The sequence below is a fragment of the Penicillium macrosclerotiorum genome (assembly GCF_028827735.1).
Source record: "Penicillium macrosclerotiorum strain IBT 26536 chromosome Unknown utg000006l_segment0_segment0, whole genome shotgun sequence".
In the NCBI taxonomy this organism is placed as follows: Eukaryota; Fungi; Ascomycota; class Eurotiomycetes; order Eurotiales; family Aspergillaceae; genus Penicillium; species Penicillium macrosclerotiorum.
In genome coordinates, this window is record NW_026643085.1 from 2,916,730 (window position 1) to 2,933,984 (window position 17,255).

The 17,255-nt window shown below is 50.8% G+C and overlaps 7 protein-coding genes across 7 annotated transcripts; 3 read left to right on the top strand and 4 right to left on the bottom strand.

The window, feature by feature from the left end:
• Positions 1-109: 109 nt before the first annotated feature.
• Positions 110-2,074, bottom strand: N7462_006334 (FGGY-family carbohydrate kinase; the record flags this gene model as incomplete). Its single annotated transcript, XM_057078052.1, has 3 exons — positions 110-1,168; positions 1,239-1,799; positions 1,862-2,074. The coding sequence occupies 3 exons, from the start codon at positions 2,072-2,074 to the stop codon at positions 110-112; spliced, it is 1,833 nt and encodes a 610-aa protein (XP_056933632.1).
• Positions 2,075-2,869: 795 nt separating this feature from the next.
• N7462_006335 (uncharacterized protein) lies at positions 2,870-3,526 on the top strand (the record flags this gene model as incomplete). The annotated part of the gene is made up of 2 exons (XM_057078053.1): positions 2,870-3,384; positions 3,463-3,526. 2 exons carry the CDS (start codon positions 2,870-2,872, stop codon positions 3,524-3,526), a joined length of 579 nt encoding a protein of 192 aa, XP_056933633.1.
• A 221-nt stretch (positions 3,527-3,747) lies between these two features.
• On the bottom strand, positions 3,748-5,555 carry N7462_006336 (F-box domain protein; the record flags this gene model as incomplete). Its single annotated transcript, XM_057078054.1, has 2 exons — positions 3,748-4,613; positions 4,679-5,555. The coding sequence occupies 2 exons, from the start codon at positions 5,553-5,555 to the stop codon at positions 3,748-3,750; spliced, it is 1,743 nt and encodes a 580-aa protein (XP_056933634.1).
• Positions 5,556-6,271: 716 nt separating this feature from the next.
• ptpA (uncharacterized protein) lies at positions 6,272-7,824 on the bottom strand (the record flags this gene model as incomplete). Its single annotated transcript, XM_057078055.1, has 2 exons — positions 6,272-7,033; positions 7,213-7,824. 2 exons carry the CDS (start codon positions 7,822-7,824, stop codon positions 6,272-6,274), a joined length of 1,374 nt encoding a protein of 457 aa, XP_056933635.1.
• A 2,052-nt stretch (positions 7,825-9,876) lies between these two features.
• On the bottom strand, positions 9,877-10,340 carry N7462_006338 (cytochrome c oxidase assembly protein COX16; the record flags this gene model as incomplete). The annotated part of the gene is made up of 2 exons (XM_057078056.1): positions 9,877-9,957; positions 10,017-10,340. 2 exons carry the CDS (start codon positions 10,338-10,340, stop codon positions 9,877-9,879), a joined length of 405 nt encoding a protein of 134 aa, XP_056933636.1.
• Positions 10,341-10,816: 476 nt separating this feature from the next.
• On the top strand, positions 10,817-14,229 carry nic96 (linker nucleoporin NIC96; the record flags this gene model as incomplete). The annotated part of the gene is made up of 5 exons (XM_057078057.1): positions 10,817-11,274; positions 11,340-12,003; positions 12,054-13,035; positions 13,112-13,836; positions 13,903-14,229. 5 exons carry the CDS (start codon positions 10,817-10,819, stop codon positions 14,227-14,229), a joined length of 3,156 nt encoding a protein of 1,051 aa, XP_056933637.1.
• A 542-nt stretch (positions 14,230-14,771) lies between these two features.
• Positions 14,772-16,655, top strand: N7462_006340 (RibD family protein; the record flags this gene model as incomplete). The annotated part of the gene is made up of 1 exon (XM_057078058.1): positions 14,772-16,655. The coding sequence occupies one exon, from the start codon at positions 14,772-14,774 to the stop codon at positions 16,653-16,655; it is 1,884 nt and encodes a 627-aa protein (XP_056933638.1).
• Positions 16,656-17,255: the final 600 nt, after the last annotated feature.

Genomic DNA, 17,255 nt, shown 5'->3' on the forward strand with positions numbered 1-17,255 from the left:
CCGATGACGGTAATGACCGTTATGATCCTAAAATATCTCCCTCTCATTATGTAGATCGTGTACGGTTCATAAGATTTCCCCTCACGGACATCGTCGCAACGGTAGAAAATTAGGCCGAGGTCCATTCACCTACAGCCTCATCAACCAGTTGGCGGTACTTTTGCTGCCTATAACACTGCTCCAGGAAAACCTCGTACTTAGCCTGCAGTAGAGCCTTCTCCTTGGGATCGTCAGTTGGCATCACTTTCTTGCCTGGCTTGCTCATGCGATCCATGATATCCCACAAATCCTCGGTATTACCCTGGGAATCGGAGCTAGCAGCTTTTGCGCCTAACATGGCGGCACCATGGCAGACAGCCGCATGGATGTATCGAGGAATCACAACCGGCATGTCACAGGCCGACGCTATCAGTCGCACCAGGATGTCATTCTGGCACTGCGAGCCCGACATGAAAATCGAAGTGATATTGTGGCCTGCCTTGTTCATGGTGTCAACAATTTGCTTCGTCTGCAGTGCAATAAACTCCAGTGTGCCGTAATAGTAGATGGCAAGTCCATCCACGCTCTTGTCGCTGGTGAGGCCGAAAATAGAACCAGTCATGTTGGGATCGGCAATAGGAGATCGATTGCCCCAGAGGTCTCCGTAGAAAAAGAAGTGGCGTCCTAGGTAGGGCACGCATGGCGCTTGTTGATCCTGAACCATTTCTTTGAGATGCTCATTCAGATATTCATAGATATTGGCATGATATGACTCGGCAATCGAATGGGCTTGGTTGAAGGCCGGGTGTGTTTCAATAACATGCTTCAACAGTTCTCCCGTCGCGGACTGGCCACCCTCAGCCATCCAGTAGCCGGAGATAATGGTGTCTTTATACGGGCCCCAGACGCCATCCACAAAAACAGGATCCGGTGACATCGCCAGGTGACATGTCGAGGTTCCTGCGACCGCGGCCAGCCGGGAGAAAGCCTGCGATTTATCGTTCTTGGCCGCATCGGCACTCAGTTGTCCAGCACCTAGGTTGACCTTAGCACCAACAGTACCAATCCAACCAGCATAGGCGTCAATCACACCGCTGCCGATGGCAATGCCGGCGGGCAGACCCAGTTCGGCGGCGGCCTTCTCACACAGGTGACCGACGAGTTCTCCAGCACTGAGGTAGTCCCCATTCTATTTGGTATCACAATTGAAGGTTAGCCCAAACAAATTTGTCCTTGATCTTCTCGGAAAAAAGGCTCACCACCCCGTTGACTCCACCCATGCGCTTGAAATTATCCTCCGTCAGATCACCCAGTCCAATTTCCTTGAGGAAATCCTCCTGCCAACCCTTCACACTTCCATCCACACCGACTGGTACATAGCCTTGCTTGCAGACTACACTACAGAAGCTTCGCTTCTCATTGCCGGTTGCAATGTGGGTGAGCGCGTCGCTCAGGTCATAAAACTTGCACTTATCAAACAACTCCTGGGGCATGTTGTTTTTCAGCCATAACACCTTGGGGACTTCCATCTCAATAGACATCTTGCCTCCGACGTAGCGGAGAAGATTGTGGTTGGTGGCGTTAATTTTGGCGGCTTCGTCGACCGGTCGGTGGTCGAGCCAGAGAATGACGTTGCGATCAGAGTCGAAGTTGGGCCCTGTTACCGAAACAGGCTCGTCGGTCTCATGGTTGAAGACGGACAGGGAGCAGGTGGCGTCGAAGCCAATCCCACGGACTGTCTCGGGGCTGATATTGTGCTGGCTGATCGCTCGCTGGACTGCCGCGCAGATGCACCGCCAGATGTCAGAGGTGGATTGTTCCTGGATTCCGGAAGTCAGTCAAAACCTGCTTCCTTAGGCTGTACAGATGCCAGATGGCCTACATAGTACCCGTGCTCTGGCTGCCAGAGGCCAATGTTCTCGGAGGCGAGGCCCACAATGTCACCCTTCGCGTCGATGATACACGCACGGGCACTGCCGGTTCCGACATCAATCCCGATGAAGTGATCTAGGTGGACCTGCAGATCCTCTCGAGGATCACTCGATGCCTGGCGGGAGCTCTGGCGAGAAGGACGACGGTAGGGCAACGCAGCCATTGTGACGTTGCGAAGGGATGCTTGAAATTGGAAAATGCGGGGAAGCTTTTGAGGATCAAGGAGACTCGATAAGATAAGGAACCGAGATGACAAGTACGAGGGAAACTGACCTGGAGATCGAAAGATCGAGGATAGAGGGAGACCAAAAGTGGAGGCAAGTAGAGAGGTGGAGACGTTCAGAGGCAATGGTCAACCGGCGTGCGCGCTAGGATGTATTAAATACGAAAAATTGAGGCGAAATGAAGCATGGGGAGAAAGTCCGGGGCTCGTCCGACCGGTGACCTAAATCAAGTACTTGGTCAGTTGCAGGGAAAGGTCATGGCGGGCCGACAGATCACAGATAAGTGGCAAATGCAGACAGAGGATGATCCCTAAAGATCTTTGGTGTATGACCTCAGTGGCCGTATAGAAGGCTCTGAGTACGGACTACGGGTGTATAGAGCTAGAGCTGATGGTTTTTAGGTTAGTAGCTGGCGAACTATACATTTTACCCATAATAATTAAAATGCTCATTTCAATCGGGCCTTCCCCTAGCCGAGCGTAATAGGCCATAGGCTCAGTGATTAGCTCCTCTTGCGTCACCTAACATGTCAACTCGTTGTGAAAAGAAATATATCTCTTTCGGTCCTTTCTTCTATCTAGTATTGTTCGAGCAACCGCTAGAACCGCTAGAACCGACAGTGGAAACTCGCGGCAGAAAACCGGCTGAACACCAACCGCCAACCGCCTGAACGACAACCCGTGCTCCCACCTCGACTCCCTCACCATTCCAGATTCCTCCCCGACGGCCAAAGCATGCACCTCCTGGCTCTTCTAGGGGCGATTTCGCTCCTGGTCGCCTCTGTCGTGGCCGATTCCCTTCCATTCTCTTCAGATCTCTACTACTGGCCCGTCGGAGCCACCAAACCCTCCGTACTCGCACGCGTTGCGTATGACCCGGCTTCATTGAAATCGGATGTGATTTCATACCACCCCCCGCAGACCGACCGATCCGATGGCCTGGCTCGCATTGGTCTCTATACCAGCACCACCACCAACCCAAAGCAATGGATCGGTAGCCTCATCTCCCAATCCTCCTTGACCGGCGCGGAGCTCCGGCCCACATTCCGCCTTCATCTCGGTCCCTCAAACGAGATCTATCATGTCTCTATGGCAGAATCATCAGCCATTGCTACAGCACAGAAGGCCGGTCCTCTGATAGAGCTGGTGACGAGTGTGCCGGGTACACAACCACATCTCAACCGACCTGTCGTGGTCGGCCCTGATGGGCAAAACCCGGAGCAGGTGGAGGAAAAGAGCCTCTTCCAGAAGTGAGTTACTCTAAAGACTGATAACATTGACATTGTATCTTGACTTGACTGACCCATGATTTCTCTCCCCTTCCCCAGGTACTGGTGGGTGCTATTGATTTTGATGTTCTTGACCATGTCGGGTGGCGGCGAAGGACAATAAAAACCGCGTTAGAAACTACGATCAATGACACATATCGAATCCCCAAGCTCTCGGTGCTTCATGGATTGCGACCAGACTATATCTGCTTTGCGTACACAGGAATTTGTAGCGATTAGTCGTGCATCTTGTATTGTATTGCCATATGGAATCACTGGTAACAAGAGGAGAAACTCCGGTTAATGCTATGCAATTGGTATCGATATGGGCAGGGCCCGCAGACTTCATGGACTCGGAACCCGATTTCCCCGGCTCTTTTGTTTTTCCACCACCTGCCCCCCTCGACCGTCGGGCCTCAGATCTAGGAACAACAGCCCTCGGTCGGTGATCACAACCAGTTCATTTTCGTCTTCCCGGTCAGTAAACCGTAGCTGCCAACAGACAGCATCCAGGTGGATCGTGGCAGGTCGTAACTCCGTCGTTCCATTGGCAGCCAGTCTCCACGACTCAGGGTAGTAGCCATTCTCTTCGTCGTCAATCAGCTTTTCCGGCTCCAAGGCCCAGACCGTCACTGTTTTCCAGTTGGCAATGGCAACTCGAGATCCTCGATGCGATGCAGCAATGATAGAGCCGTGTGAGGTACTTGATTCTTGGAACCCTCCCAGTTGCGCCTTGATTACCCAGTTATCAAACCGCCTTCCGCGCTCGAGGTTCATGGCATGTGAACATCGCCGAGACTGGCAGTAGGCTTCTGACTCCAACAGACAGGCCACAGTCCAATGCTCTACCCGGTGGGTCGCAATTCCTACTGCTAAATATTGCCAGTGACAGCTGCCTGGTACCGGAGACTCATCCCCGGTACGGTGGGAAAGAAAGAATGGGATCCCAATCGAGAATTGGAGCGAAAGCGAATCTGTGTATTCCACCACACAAGCATTCTCCTTGACAGGTGGACGGGGCTGACTTCTTTCGTGGAGAAATTGCATCCGCTGAAATGAGCTGTAGAGCGTGTGAGCTTTGTAATGATGCAGCAATTGGAGTCCACGGTCATTGAAGACCAATTTCATGGTTGGCCCTCTTCCTTCCAGCGCCGGGTCACTGGATCCTTTCTCGTTTGTGTCTGTAAGGACAAAAGAAGCATATTTAGAATCTACTCGTGTCAGTATGCGTGCCTTTGGCCTGTGGCATTCTGGAAATATCTCATAGGAGACATACCGATGATCCGGGGGCTCTCGTATCTCTTTCGGGTGGATGCTGCATCTTCATCTTCAAGCTCATCGAACTCGCTTTCTTCCGAGCCAACCTCAGAATCATCTGTGCCCTCACCATCTGCGCTATCTGCGATGGTGTAAAGAACCACCTGGTGGTCTGGAGAATACTGTTGGTGTTGCCAGGAGATTGCAAACCTCTCACCATGAGCTGCGAAAGCCAAAGGTTCATATTCGCTCTCCTCGTTAAAGCCATACAGTCGAACAGGGTTACCGAGGGATCCTAGCTCGTGATAGGCTAGAAATATCTTACCGTTCAGATTGGCTTGCAGCGCTTGCTTCACAAAAGGGTGGCTGGGGTCCAACTCTTTATCTGGGAATGGCTGGAATCTATGGAGCACGTACACTCCATTTTCATCAAATGCAGTGTGAAGAACTTCGGTTGTTCCAAAACGCCTTGCGGGGGAATGAAAGCAGCACCGGAAAGCCAATTGTCCATTTCGGATGTCCGCGAGATAGACCGCTTCATGGCCCTCGAAGGCGAGGACAGCTCGATTTTGGAATGCAGAAGTTTGCAGAGTCGATGCGCGGACATCAATCACCTTATCCTGGAAATCAAAGAGCTTACGCTTCGTGTAGAATTCGGTGCCATATAGATGTCGGTAGGAACGTTGCAAGAGGAGTCGAAACAGGGCCGTTGTTGAACAAGCATCAATATCTTTAGTGTCACCAGGTGTATTGCATAATTGATGCAACATCAGCTCTCGGCTACTTGATGCGATATCGAGCAAAGTGTGGCAGCAGAATGCAAGTTGTAGGTAAGTCGGGCCATCACAACTTCTCAGGATGAGCTGCACCAGCTCTGCAGGTAGACTCAGAATCATCTTGTCGGGGCTTGGCTTTACTGCGCATCAAAATGAGTTGAAGGCTGAGTGGGGCACGAAGGAAGTAAAGTGAAAAGACGGGGAAAGGGTCCATAAGCGTTTAGACGATTTTTATACAGTTGCGGCTGCGATGTTTGGGCGCTTTGGGCGCTTTGTTGCCTGCAGATTTCAGGCCGCCGCCAGGCAGAGCCATGCTTAGCGGCTTAGCGCGCGCGGGTAATGTTTAGCGTGTACAACGGCAGGGACTCACTTCCTGAGTTGTTGAAGTTCCCTACGTGAGCACGGACTACAGCAAGAATTGAGTTTGTTTCCTTAGGTTCCCTTTCTCATTACACAATTTGGAGATCCTCGTTCCATCATATATGCTTACATATTAAGCTATTCTGATGAGGCTTTTGGGAAAGGTTCTATCGAGCTAGTCGATGCGATCTGATCGAATGCTCTTATTGTCTTGACTGCAGAAGCAATTGTCTTGACTGCAGAAGCAGTGAGAAGCCGACAGTTCGTGTATCTATGGGAATCCTGTTTAGCGATATATACAATTGGCAGGTCAACCCAAAAGCGAGAGAATAAGAGTGAGAAACAGCGAAGAGATATCTTTGCTTTGATGTTAAATAGCCAGCCAACCGCCAATCGGGTAACAAACGCCCAGAAATGCAAATTTAGTGGATAACGGAGAGCCCGAAACTGACCATCGGCAATCAAGCAATGTAGGGTCATGATGAAGCCTGATCCATCTGAGTGACAAGCCACTCGAGCACGCTTTCGTAACAAAGTACAAACTGACTCAGATTCTGCACCATGCTAGGACGCTGAGTGCGAAAGTCTTCCACCGTTTTCATGATCAGATCCAATCTCGGATTCTGAGTCCATTCAGAAGAATTCAGGAGCGAATTTCCAGCATCAGGCTTCGCCGTCCATATATGTTGCCGCTTGAGTATGTCGAGCACAGTGTCGACAGTACAAAACGTCCCTGTCCGTCCACAACCCGCACTGCAGTGTACAAGTATTGGTCGCTGGCCGGGTGGTTCAGCGTCCTGGCTACCGAACCCAGCACTACTGGTGGCGCGAATCACTTTGTTACATTGCTCGACCAGGTTAAGCAGGTGCGCCGGCTGCGAAGTGGTTCCAAAGTCGGGCCAGTAAGGATATTGAAGTTGCGTAATATCCCGGAGAGGCTGGAATGGAAAGGCAGTATGGTAGAGACTGAAATGCCGGACAATAATGACTGGGTTCTCATTTGACTCGTCGGCGCTTTTCACTTCGGCAACAAACCCCGAGGGGTTTTTTGACATGGGATCAATTGATCGGCCGTTGGACTCAATATGAATGAATCGTTCCGAATAGGCCTTGACCTTGAATGGCCCGTAGTCTCCTGATTTCCAGTATGGATGACATTTCACCTGACCTCGCTCAATCTCAGCCGTCAAAGAAACGAGCAGTCGAACGTCTTGCTCCCAAACGACACGCCAGAAGTCCTAAACGAAAAAAAAACATCAGCAATGGTAACTAGGCGCACCCTTGGGAAAAGACCAACATTAAACGTATCCGGAACAGGGGCTTGTGTGGCAATATAACGCCGATTGCTGAGCTCAGCCTGAATGTGGTTTGCATTCACATAGTCACAGCCTCCTGACGGAATCCCTTCAAGACGAACCCGAGTATGATCAAATGGATAAATGTCGTTATAACGGTTCTTCGTCCCTTTCTCAATACCCGCAACCCGGTACTTTTTGGAGATCCCACCAGCTGAGGCCGATGAGCCTTCATATGTCAATGCTTGTTTCATGCGTTCCAGTTCTTTCTTTTCAAGGTTCAGAAAATTCTCGGAGACGGCATGTCCTTGATCCTTCGTATCAGAGACATCTCGAAGCCATGAAGGGAGTTCCTGCCGTTTCGATTCCGTTAACCCAGCCGGTAACTTCAAAGGAATTTGACCAACTCCTCCCATTAAATCCATATTTTGCCGAATGTTGGCGAAAAATGGATTGACTGCGGATGATGATTCAGGAAGAGCGCATCCTCCAACCACAGGAGCCACAGAATCTAAATTAATACTCATCGGAGTACGTTCTTTCACAGACGGCCCTGCCGCCTGGGGCTGTGATTGATGAACCAATTCCGGAAACCGGTTGGCAAAGCCCTTGAAACCATGTTGGAGAATGACCCCCTCTCCTTGCCAACCTTCCACTTGAAATTTGTTAATGACGTTAAGAAGGGGCATCACGTCTTTCGTATCGGCGGTGGCAGAGTCGTAGACAATAATCATAGCACATTCTGGCCATCGAGCAAAATTCCGTTTATCCGAGTCTTTGGTGAAAGTGCTTTCCAATTTCTGGGTACCAAACGAACGACGTTTAAGAAGGGTGGTGGGGATACATAGGTTTAAAGACCCCTGAACACTGGATTGTGAGAAGTGGGCATAGGGACGAACATCCAAAAGTAATACTTGTTGTGATGAGGATTGCAGTATTTCAGCACAGCGTTCAGCAGAAATCCATCGTAATGATCCGACCGTTGTATCTGATATGGGCAGTATATTAGTATACGATACGGTTATCTTTTAAAGTATGAGAATGGGTGAAGGAGGCAAGCTTACTTTGGCTAGGTACTGATCCAGTGGGCTGTTGAGAGGTGGTGCCTTGACCACCTGGGGATCTCTGAGATCGGTTGTTTGATTCGCCATTCCTTGGATAAAGATTGGGTGGCTTTGATGATCTGCTGCCGGATACTTCACCATTAGAGGGAAGCCCCTGAAGGAAGGATTCACGCCTCCCTTTATCAATTTCCGATTCGGACCTTAAGAGAGTCACCAGTCCCTCTGATATCGATTCTTGGGAATAGAGGTGCAGCTTTGGACTCGGAAGAGATGATTGTGTGCATGAAGAGCCCCAGTTCTTCTGGGTGTGTGGTCCTGGATTCGAGTTTGGTGGATTGCTGGAGCTCTCTACGGTGATACCAAAATAGTTAGGACTGGGCCGCTCCGAGAGGGAGTTGCTGGACTGCACTCCCATATGCGAGGGAGATAGAGCGGGATGGAATGGCTGGGTAACCCTGCCATCGACCACACATCCTGGCGCACTCTGTGCCCATGATGATGAGGGTGATCGCCCCGGACCCGTCATGGTCTCTCGACTTTTCTTTCAACGGGTGAGATCCCGAGGATCCTGGGTCACAGCAACAGAGATTCAATCAAGACAGCATCTGTCCGATCTCTGAATAATAGAGGTTGAGCAAGAGCGTCACGATTCCATCCACCGCAGGGTTCGGTGAGAGACTGACGTAAGGCAAGGGAAGGATTGGAGGGGCAGTGGGCGAAAAGGGTCCAGCCAGGACGCCTGGTATGGACAGACCAATGGAGAAGAGAGGACGGTCGGTGATATTGGAAGAATCGGGTTCATTCCATGATTAATAAGACGGGGGGTTGGGGTGTGGGTTCAAGGCAGTGAGCAGCAGGTGGCTTCGAGAAAATAGGTATGACGTTATTGTGTGGGGAGCACGGGTTCGGGCAACCCTCGGTTCGGGCTAGAACCTGCGGGTACCGGTGTCTCACTATATATGCCTTGGATGCAAGGCGCCGGTTCCCATCCTTGTTAATGAGAAGCAAAAATAGTGGTCAAAATTGGGTTGACTATAGTATTTATACACTATCGCCGGATTGTTTGAATCCATGATCATAAAAATGCTCACAAGTCACCAGGAAGCAAAGATAGAAGACCAGTGATCAAAATGCTCAATAATTTCTAACGCTGTTGATCCCCCGCACTATACAACATATACTATAATACAATACTATACAAAGTCTCCGAGAGAGAACTAGGTCACAACTCAGACTCAAATGCAGGTGACCAATCAAAGATTGATGAACGGTTTGCTTGCAGGCTCTCTGATTTCCACTTGGTAGAGCATGAAGGGCCAGTCTGGATGTCAAGTCTCTGGGACACACAAGGAATCCCGAGAAAGAATGCCCTTTCCCATTTTCCATGATTTGACTGTCATTGTATGGTGACCTTCTGAGCCCCTTCAATCGTCTAGGAATATTCAGGCTTGTCAACCAACTCGGACGAGCCGAACATAGGACCGACCGCTGGACGACTCGTCGTACCTCATCCACCATTGGGAGGGATGGGAGCAGACATAAACTCCCAACGAGAGTGATGAATCGACATGATCTTGTTTCCAAGCCGACTCTAGAACAAAGAACCGCCTGCGTGACGCCTGATGAATAGCGAAGAACTACCATTCCATTGGCGACAAGACCGCGGTGTGATGAGGAGGGACCAAATTAACTCATAGAGCTATTGCGGTCTTAAATTCCGCTTTATATCCGCCCATCTGGTTCACCTTTGAATCTCTGAACGCGTTTCTGTTCCCAGTCATCCAAGTCTTTGGCCATCAATCTCTGGAGGTATTGTCAGTGGGCTCTGGTCTCATTTTAAGCCGACAGAAAAAGGGCCTTACATAGTACTCTTCCCGCTCATCACCAATGATTCTGCGCCGTGGATTCCGCTTAATGCCCTCCTCTCCATCGGGTCCCTTAAGGCCAAGATCGAAAGCCTCCTCCTTGCTGACTTGTTGGACTTTTCGGTCATATCTTTCGTATCGCAGAGCCGCAGCAGGTGTCAAAGCAAATGAGCCGGCCACAATGACGGCAATAAAGGGAAGGCCGAAAAGAAGAAAAGGGTGTCGAGATAGTCGAGCCCGGTACAGAGCGCCAAGCCGTTCTCCGAGCGAGGATGAGGCGGTGGTCGCTCGGCGAAAGGTTTTAGATTGGAATGTAGGCATTGTCACAGAATTGTCCCAAATATTGAAGGGAGAAAAACAGTTTCGAAAAAAAGGTAGAACAATATTAGCCTCTAGAAGCACGAGAAGCGACGGGTGCAACCGTTGATGGATGACTGCTCAAATTCCCACGGATCATTGATTGGCCGACCCGAACGAATTGTTTGGGCTCAGCATAGCTGCACAAGCTTCTCTAGAGCGGACTTCCTCTGACCTTGGGTTCTTGGGTTCTTACAGGCGCAAGAGCAGAATCATCCAACGTCACTTTGCCAATTGAATCGTGGGGCGGCACCCCTGTTTGATCAGAGACCTTTTGATTTTGGACACAGCTTCAAGGCCTCGCGCAACCTCGGATTTTCTCTGCTACTTGAGAAGACCCGGCGCAAGTACACGACGCGGAACCTACAAACCTCTCGAGCCCGATAATCTATCTGTTTTGAGCCCCTTTTACAGCTACAGACATCTCGTGTTGCCTCGCCATGAACTCCAATACTGGCTCTCTCTTCGGAGGGGGCGGCCTTGGAACCACAACAACCCCACAAGCGAATAGCCTTTTTGGCTCGACTGCCGCACCAAGCGCCTTTGGCAATACCTCAACTGGACCTGCGCAAGCTACACAAAGCTCTTCTCTGTTTGGTCAGACCCAGACGCAGCAACAGCAGCCCGCCCAGCCATCGATTCTCGGACAAACCCAGCCAGCAATCACCACTACACAGGCACAAGGGCTGACCTCCAACCAAGCAACTCAACCTGCCTTTTTCAACAGTCTTCTCGAACGTGGCAAAAAGCGGCCTTTGGCTGCTACAGGTGGACAAAATGGTAACTTCGAAGATGTTCCCAGCCTTCAACTGGGCTTGGATGATATCCGAAGAAAAGCAAGAGAGTTGGGCTCATCGGGAAGCAAAGATTCTCAGCAGACTGGCACGTCAAGCAAGGCGTAAGTCAAGATCTCTGAGTAAGGGCATTGTCTTAAGAGTGCTTTGAGCTAATGTTGACAAATAGGCACTATCTCCTCGCCTCATCTGGTGTTTCCCCCGGCCGGGCGCTGCGAGACCTTAGGTCTCTAGATCCGCAGGTCTCTCTGGCTACGGTCAGAGAGGTTGACAGCTTTGATCCAGACAACCAAAGGTTCCTAAGAAATATCCAACAACGTGGTCGGCAGGTAATGATTGCAGAGAGTCTATCTCGGGCTCAAAGGGATTTTGATACATTCCTGGAAGAGAAGGTGGATATGGACTGGGAGGACCAACGTCGAAAGATCTTCCAGCATTTCGGACTTGCCCAGAAGGAGGGCTCTAACAGTGCAGACTTCAAGTCAACCACACGCGGAGCCTTTGGTCGATCTGCTCGACAATCCAGGCAGCAAGGCGCAAACTCTAACCAGGGCCCTGCAGCTATGTCTCGTCGAAGTGTATTTGGGCGTTCAGGACTTGATAAATCCGTCATCGGAACTCCTGGAACTGGTCTTGCAAGTCGCCAGCTTTTTGACGACCCGGCAGAACGGGGCGAAGGACTTGCCGCTTCTTCTCCGGATCTTCGTTTCTTGCGAGAAAAGATGGGACATTATGCCGAAAAAGTTCAGCAACTGAATACAACCCGTCTACAAAGACAGACCTATCCTGTACTTCACCAGTTCTCAGAGGTGGAGGCGCAAACTGGTGGCGATGTAAGTGTCTCTCACTCGCTCATTTATGTGAATCTCACTTACATATATAGGCTCCACGTCAACTTTTTGATGCGTACCAAGCGTTGGCACGAATTGTCCATGAGAAACCTGTCATTTCCGGCGCTTCAGACCCTGGTGCTGTGCGAGAGCGTCAATATGCTCAGGATTATCTGGAGGAGTCATCCAACTCTCGTGAGGCAACTAAACTCAAGAAACAGATCCTTGAAGGCTCAAGGGGCTTCTTAGAGCAGTTATTTTATAACGAGGTGGAAGCTGTAGTTGCCAAAAACCCGCGTGAGGCACAGTTGGGTGGTATTCCCAGTGTAATCAACAAGATTCGGGCATATATTCGTCTTCGAGCGACGAGAAAAGACTTGGCTCCAGATGGAACTGAACTGCAGATGGTCGGTGACGATTATTGCTGGATTCTCATCTTCTATCTGCTTCGATGCGGATTTGTCACTGAAGCCGCCGAGTATGTCAGCCAAGATCCCGGATTCCGTTCCTTGGATCACAAATTTGTCACATACATGACAACCTATGCGCAGAACAGACGCCTTCCCCGAGATTTGCAACAAAAGATCAACGGCGAGTACCAACAACGCTCGCGAAATGCTCCTGATAATACCGTTGATCCGTATCGGATGGCTTGTTACAAAGTGATTGGCCGCTGTGACCTGTCCCGCCGTCGCTTGGACGGTGTTAACCAAAGTGTTGAAGATTGGATGTGGCTGCAGTTTAGCCTAGCCAGGGAGGATGATCGTGCCGAGGAAGTCGCCGGAGATGTCTTTGGCCTTGAGGACATCCAGACCGATATCACTGAGATTGGACAGAGAGTGTTTGTCAAGGGCCAGGAGGGACCAGGTGGCTATGGAACTTTCTTCCTTCTCCAGATACTAGGAGGAATGTTTGAACAAGCAATTTCCTACCTAGGCAGTTATGCGCCTGTTACTGCAGTTCATTTTGCCATTGCATTGGCATACTACGGTTTGCTGCGTGTGTCTGATTTTTATGTTTCCGGAGAAGAGATTTGTAAGAGCCCCTCGTCGCTATCCCTAACGAGATCATGCGCAGTCTCGCTGATCTTGAAATTTTCCATGACATGCAGTATCTTTCACAGTGAAACAATATCCTCAAATCAACTTTGGATACCTCATCACACAGTACACTCGAGAATTCCGCACTGGATACGTGGAGGCTGCAATCGATTACTTTACCCTGATCTGTCTGAATGCTGATCTTCCAGGACATCTGGGCAAGTCTCAATCGTCAGTGTGCCACGAGGCTCTTCGGGAGTTTATCCTGGAGACTAGGGACTTTGCCAAATTGCTAGGTGATATGCGTGAGGATGGTACAAGAATCAAGGGTGTCATTGAGCAACGTCTGGACTTGATCAAGCTGGCGGACCAGCAGGACTTCCTCAAGAACATCACTCTTCAAGCCGCCGGTGTTGCCGACGACAAGGGACTAATCACTGACGCAGTGCTGTTGTACCATCTGGCGGAGAATTACGATCGGGTCATTGATATCATCAACCGAGCCCTGTCCGATGCGATCGCGGTTGAACTTGGAGGGACTATGCTCAAGCTACAGCCCCTGCGCCCACGCGTTGATCAAGGCCAGGCAGACGCTGTGGATCCTGCAAGTAGTCTTAGCCTGACGGCTGTGGATGACCCCGTTGAGTTGGGAAAGACCATGATCAGCCTCTACAACTCAAAGCCAATGTATTACAACAACATCCGCCAAATAAACCGCGATGCATGTGGACTCCTCCTTCGCATGACTACGGCGAAGGCCGAGGTCGAAGCTGGCAGATGGGCGCCTGCACTTGATGTATGTCCAGTCCGGATCCAACCTTTTCTTCTGTTTTGTTCTTTTGACGACTAACCTGGCATACAGTGTATCAATTCATTGGGAGTTCTTCCATTACAGGCCCATGGTGTTGTGCAAAACATTCGTAGCACCGCCCAAGCGTTCTCGGCCCTTCCCGAGATCATCACCCGTAACATCGGGCATGTCATTATGTGGAGCATTGCTTGTATTGGCAATGAACGCCATCGACAAATCTCCGGGCCGTATGAGACCAATATGCATCAGGGATTTGCGGATCAGCTTCTGGTCATGGCCAAGGATCTGATGGTCTTCTCTGGCATGGTGAAGTATAAGCTGCCACCGAAAGTGTATGAGGCCTTGGCTCGCGCTGGGGCAGAGATTGGGGCATATTGAGCATCTCTCATTCACTATCTTCAGCTTCCTGTATTTCCGTCAATAGTATTGTTGTCGATTACCAAGTGGGTGTATGATGATTGTTTTACCTTGTAGTAGACGGTGTTCTATTGCCTTTGCACAGCTATATTTACTCCGTAGTGAGAAGCATTCAAACGCGCCTTCGAATGACTATCGATGGGCCTGCGGGCTCAGTCGTCGAAAGCGCCGGCCTGTGGTCGACAATTTGATAGAATCCACTTGTATGTAAACGAATGTATAGGCGAATGAACAATCTCCGACGATTAACTCGACGTAGGATGACGGCTCAGACGCCCGGCTCGACGCAGGTAACCGCGCGCAATGCGGATCGGATCCGCTTTTGAGCGCCAAGCCTCTGGGGGACTTGTTGCAACATGACAACCACCGTCCGAAAAAAAGTCCCACCTCAGTGTTGACACCGCTAATGGAGACACTCGTCCTCGCCCAAATGTATCACCGCCACAATCGACCGGGATTCCACTAGCTCACCCCTGCACACCGCTGTCTGGTCCCAGCACACCATGGACCATGCCTTCCCCCGCGCATCGGAGTCGACCCCAGTTGCGAGAACATCGGAAGGCAGCCCGGAATCTCCACACAACCAGGATGGACAAGCTAGAGCGGAGGCGCAAAAGACAGGCGCAAACTCCCAGTCAATATCAGACCTCTCACGGGAGGTTCCGATGGAGGAGGACTCTCTAGAACCTGACGAGTACCCCGCGGCCCCCATGAACCTGTCCGGTGCTTTGGAGAAGCAGGCGCAACAAGCAAACGCCAATGATTTCCTCCCGCATAGCGCAATAGTTTCATCGAGCGGAGCAGCCTCAAGGGCTGCAGGTATGCAACCTGCACAAAGCCTGTTCAACAACCCTCCAAATCTCGCCAGAATTCGCCGGGTTTTGTTTGAATGCAAAGATCCCATCGAAATCACACTGGAGGAATTCGAGACCTACTGGCCTTTCATTGATAACGTCTGGGTCAAGCAGAGATCTAATGCCAGCAAGGAAGGCCATTGTACTACGGATTATTATATGTGCCGACTACGGCGCCCAACACATCGCACCTCGGAGACGCGTCCGTTACCTGAGGGTAAAAGACCCCGGAAGAAACGGGTGCGGGAAGGAGGCCTCTGCAATTTTCAGATCAAGGTGGTCCGGTTCGAGGGCGCTTTCTCAACCGTCACGATTGCAAGAACGCCGGGAAGCAGTAGCGTCCATTCCCATGACCTAGATTTTATTGATCGAGTAAAACGTAACTCGGGGCTCATGGAATCGGCGCGAAAAGAATGCGCAAAGGGGTATCTACCATCTTCAATTTACACCAAGTTCCAGGAAGAGCCGAAAGCACTCGATGAAGCCGGCGGGCGGTTTCTCACCGTGACCGATGTGCGCAATGTCTCGGCGAAGTGGCGGATCCAGAATCCAGAAGTGCAGCTTATTCCCCACAAGGGTTACGAGCTGGTCAAGGGTCATGGAATCGTCAAATCCCAGCAATCTGCCGTCGATGGGGTCGTTGAGCCAACAGTGCAGCCGACGCCGTCCACGTCAACCTCCTCCCCTCACCTGCCACCAGATACTCTGTCTTTCCCACGGTTTTCCCTGGAATTTCTACAGCCTTACCTACCGAACCACCTGGAGCGACGGGAGCTGCCCCATGTCACCTTATCCTACGCCTCGTCCATGGACTCCAAAATATCTCTTCGGGCAGGTATGCAGACCGTGCTATCAGGGCCAGAGGCCAAACTTATGACCCACTACTTGCGTTCCCGACACGATGCAATCCTGATTGGAGTAGGTACCGTTCTTGCCGACAATCCGGGGCTGAATTGCCGCCTTGAGGGGGCCGGCGGCTTTGGAGGACTCGGGCGGATGTGGCAGCCTCGCCCAGTGGTCATCGATCCGATGGGACGGTGGCCTATCCATCCCGAATGTCGAATGTTACGAACTGCTGTGGAAGGCAAAGGCAAGGCACCGTGGGTCGTCGTCTCACCTGGGGCTCAAATCAACCCTCAGAGGCTGATGATGTTGAAGGGCTACGGGGGCGACTTTCTCCGGATTGTGGAATACAACCAGAACTGGCGACTCCGGTGGGAGGCCATTCTCCGATCTCTTGCATCAGAAGGCATCAAAAGTGTCATTATTGAGGGCGGCGCGACCGTTCTAAGTGAGCTGTTGAACCCGGAGTATGCCAACTTCATCGACTCGATCATCGTCACGGTGGCACCCACGTATCTAGGGCGTGGCGGCGTGAGCGTCAGCCCGGACTCCAAGTTGGACCAGGAAGGCAATCCTAATGCTGCATTGAATCCCCGCGACGTCAAATGGACGCCGCTTGGCCAGAATGTCATCATGTGTGGTAATATCCGCCCGCAAGAGGCTGAGCGACCGGAGAATCCTCCTCCATGAGACAGAAAATCATTTGAGATAGTGAACAGGGGAAGCAGTCTTAAAAAGAGCGGGCGCACTAGCCTGTCTAACAAGTGCCTCCAGTATTGAAGATGATGATGATGAATATATATCACTATAATTAGTACTATGACGATGACCATGATAATGAAGATCACGCTCGATCTTACTTCTACTCCGTGTCTCCTTGTTGTCTCCTTTGCTTATTGTATTCGATCCCGAACAATTTCAATCAGACTATTATATTCCTGGCAAGATACTGATTCTAACATCACCGAAAGCATGCAATCCGTTCTGGTAACCTTCAATGGGGTCGGTGTCTTATGTTGGTGTAACAATTTGCTCCGGTAGACCCAAATCCTCGAGGGACGATTTCAAGGACGGCAACTCTGCTACCGTGATCCGCGATTGTTTCGGATTCGCTGAATGGAAGTCAACGCAGAGAGAATAGGCAGAAATTATCTGACGCGACTAGGTAGACAAAGAGGCAGACAGTTGGAGAAAGAGAGAGGAGGCCTATTCATCGGGCGCTTACTATAGCCTGAATGACCTCCGTTCTGCCCGCTTCGAATTGCGCGGTTGGATGCGAAGTGAGGACTA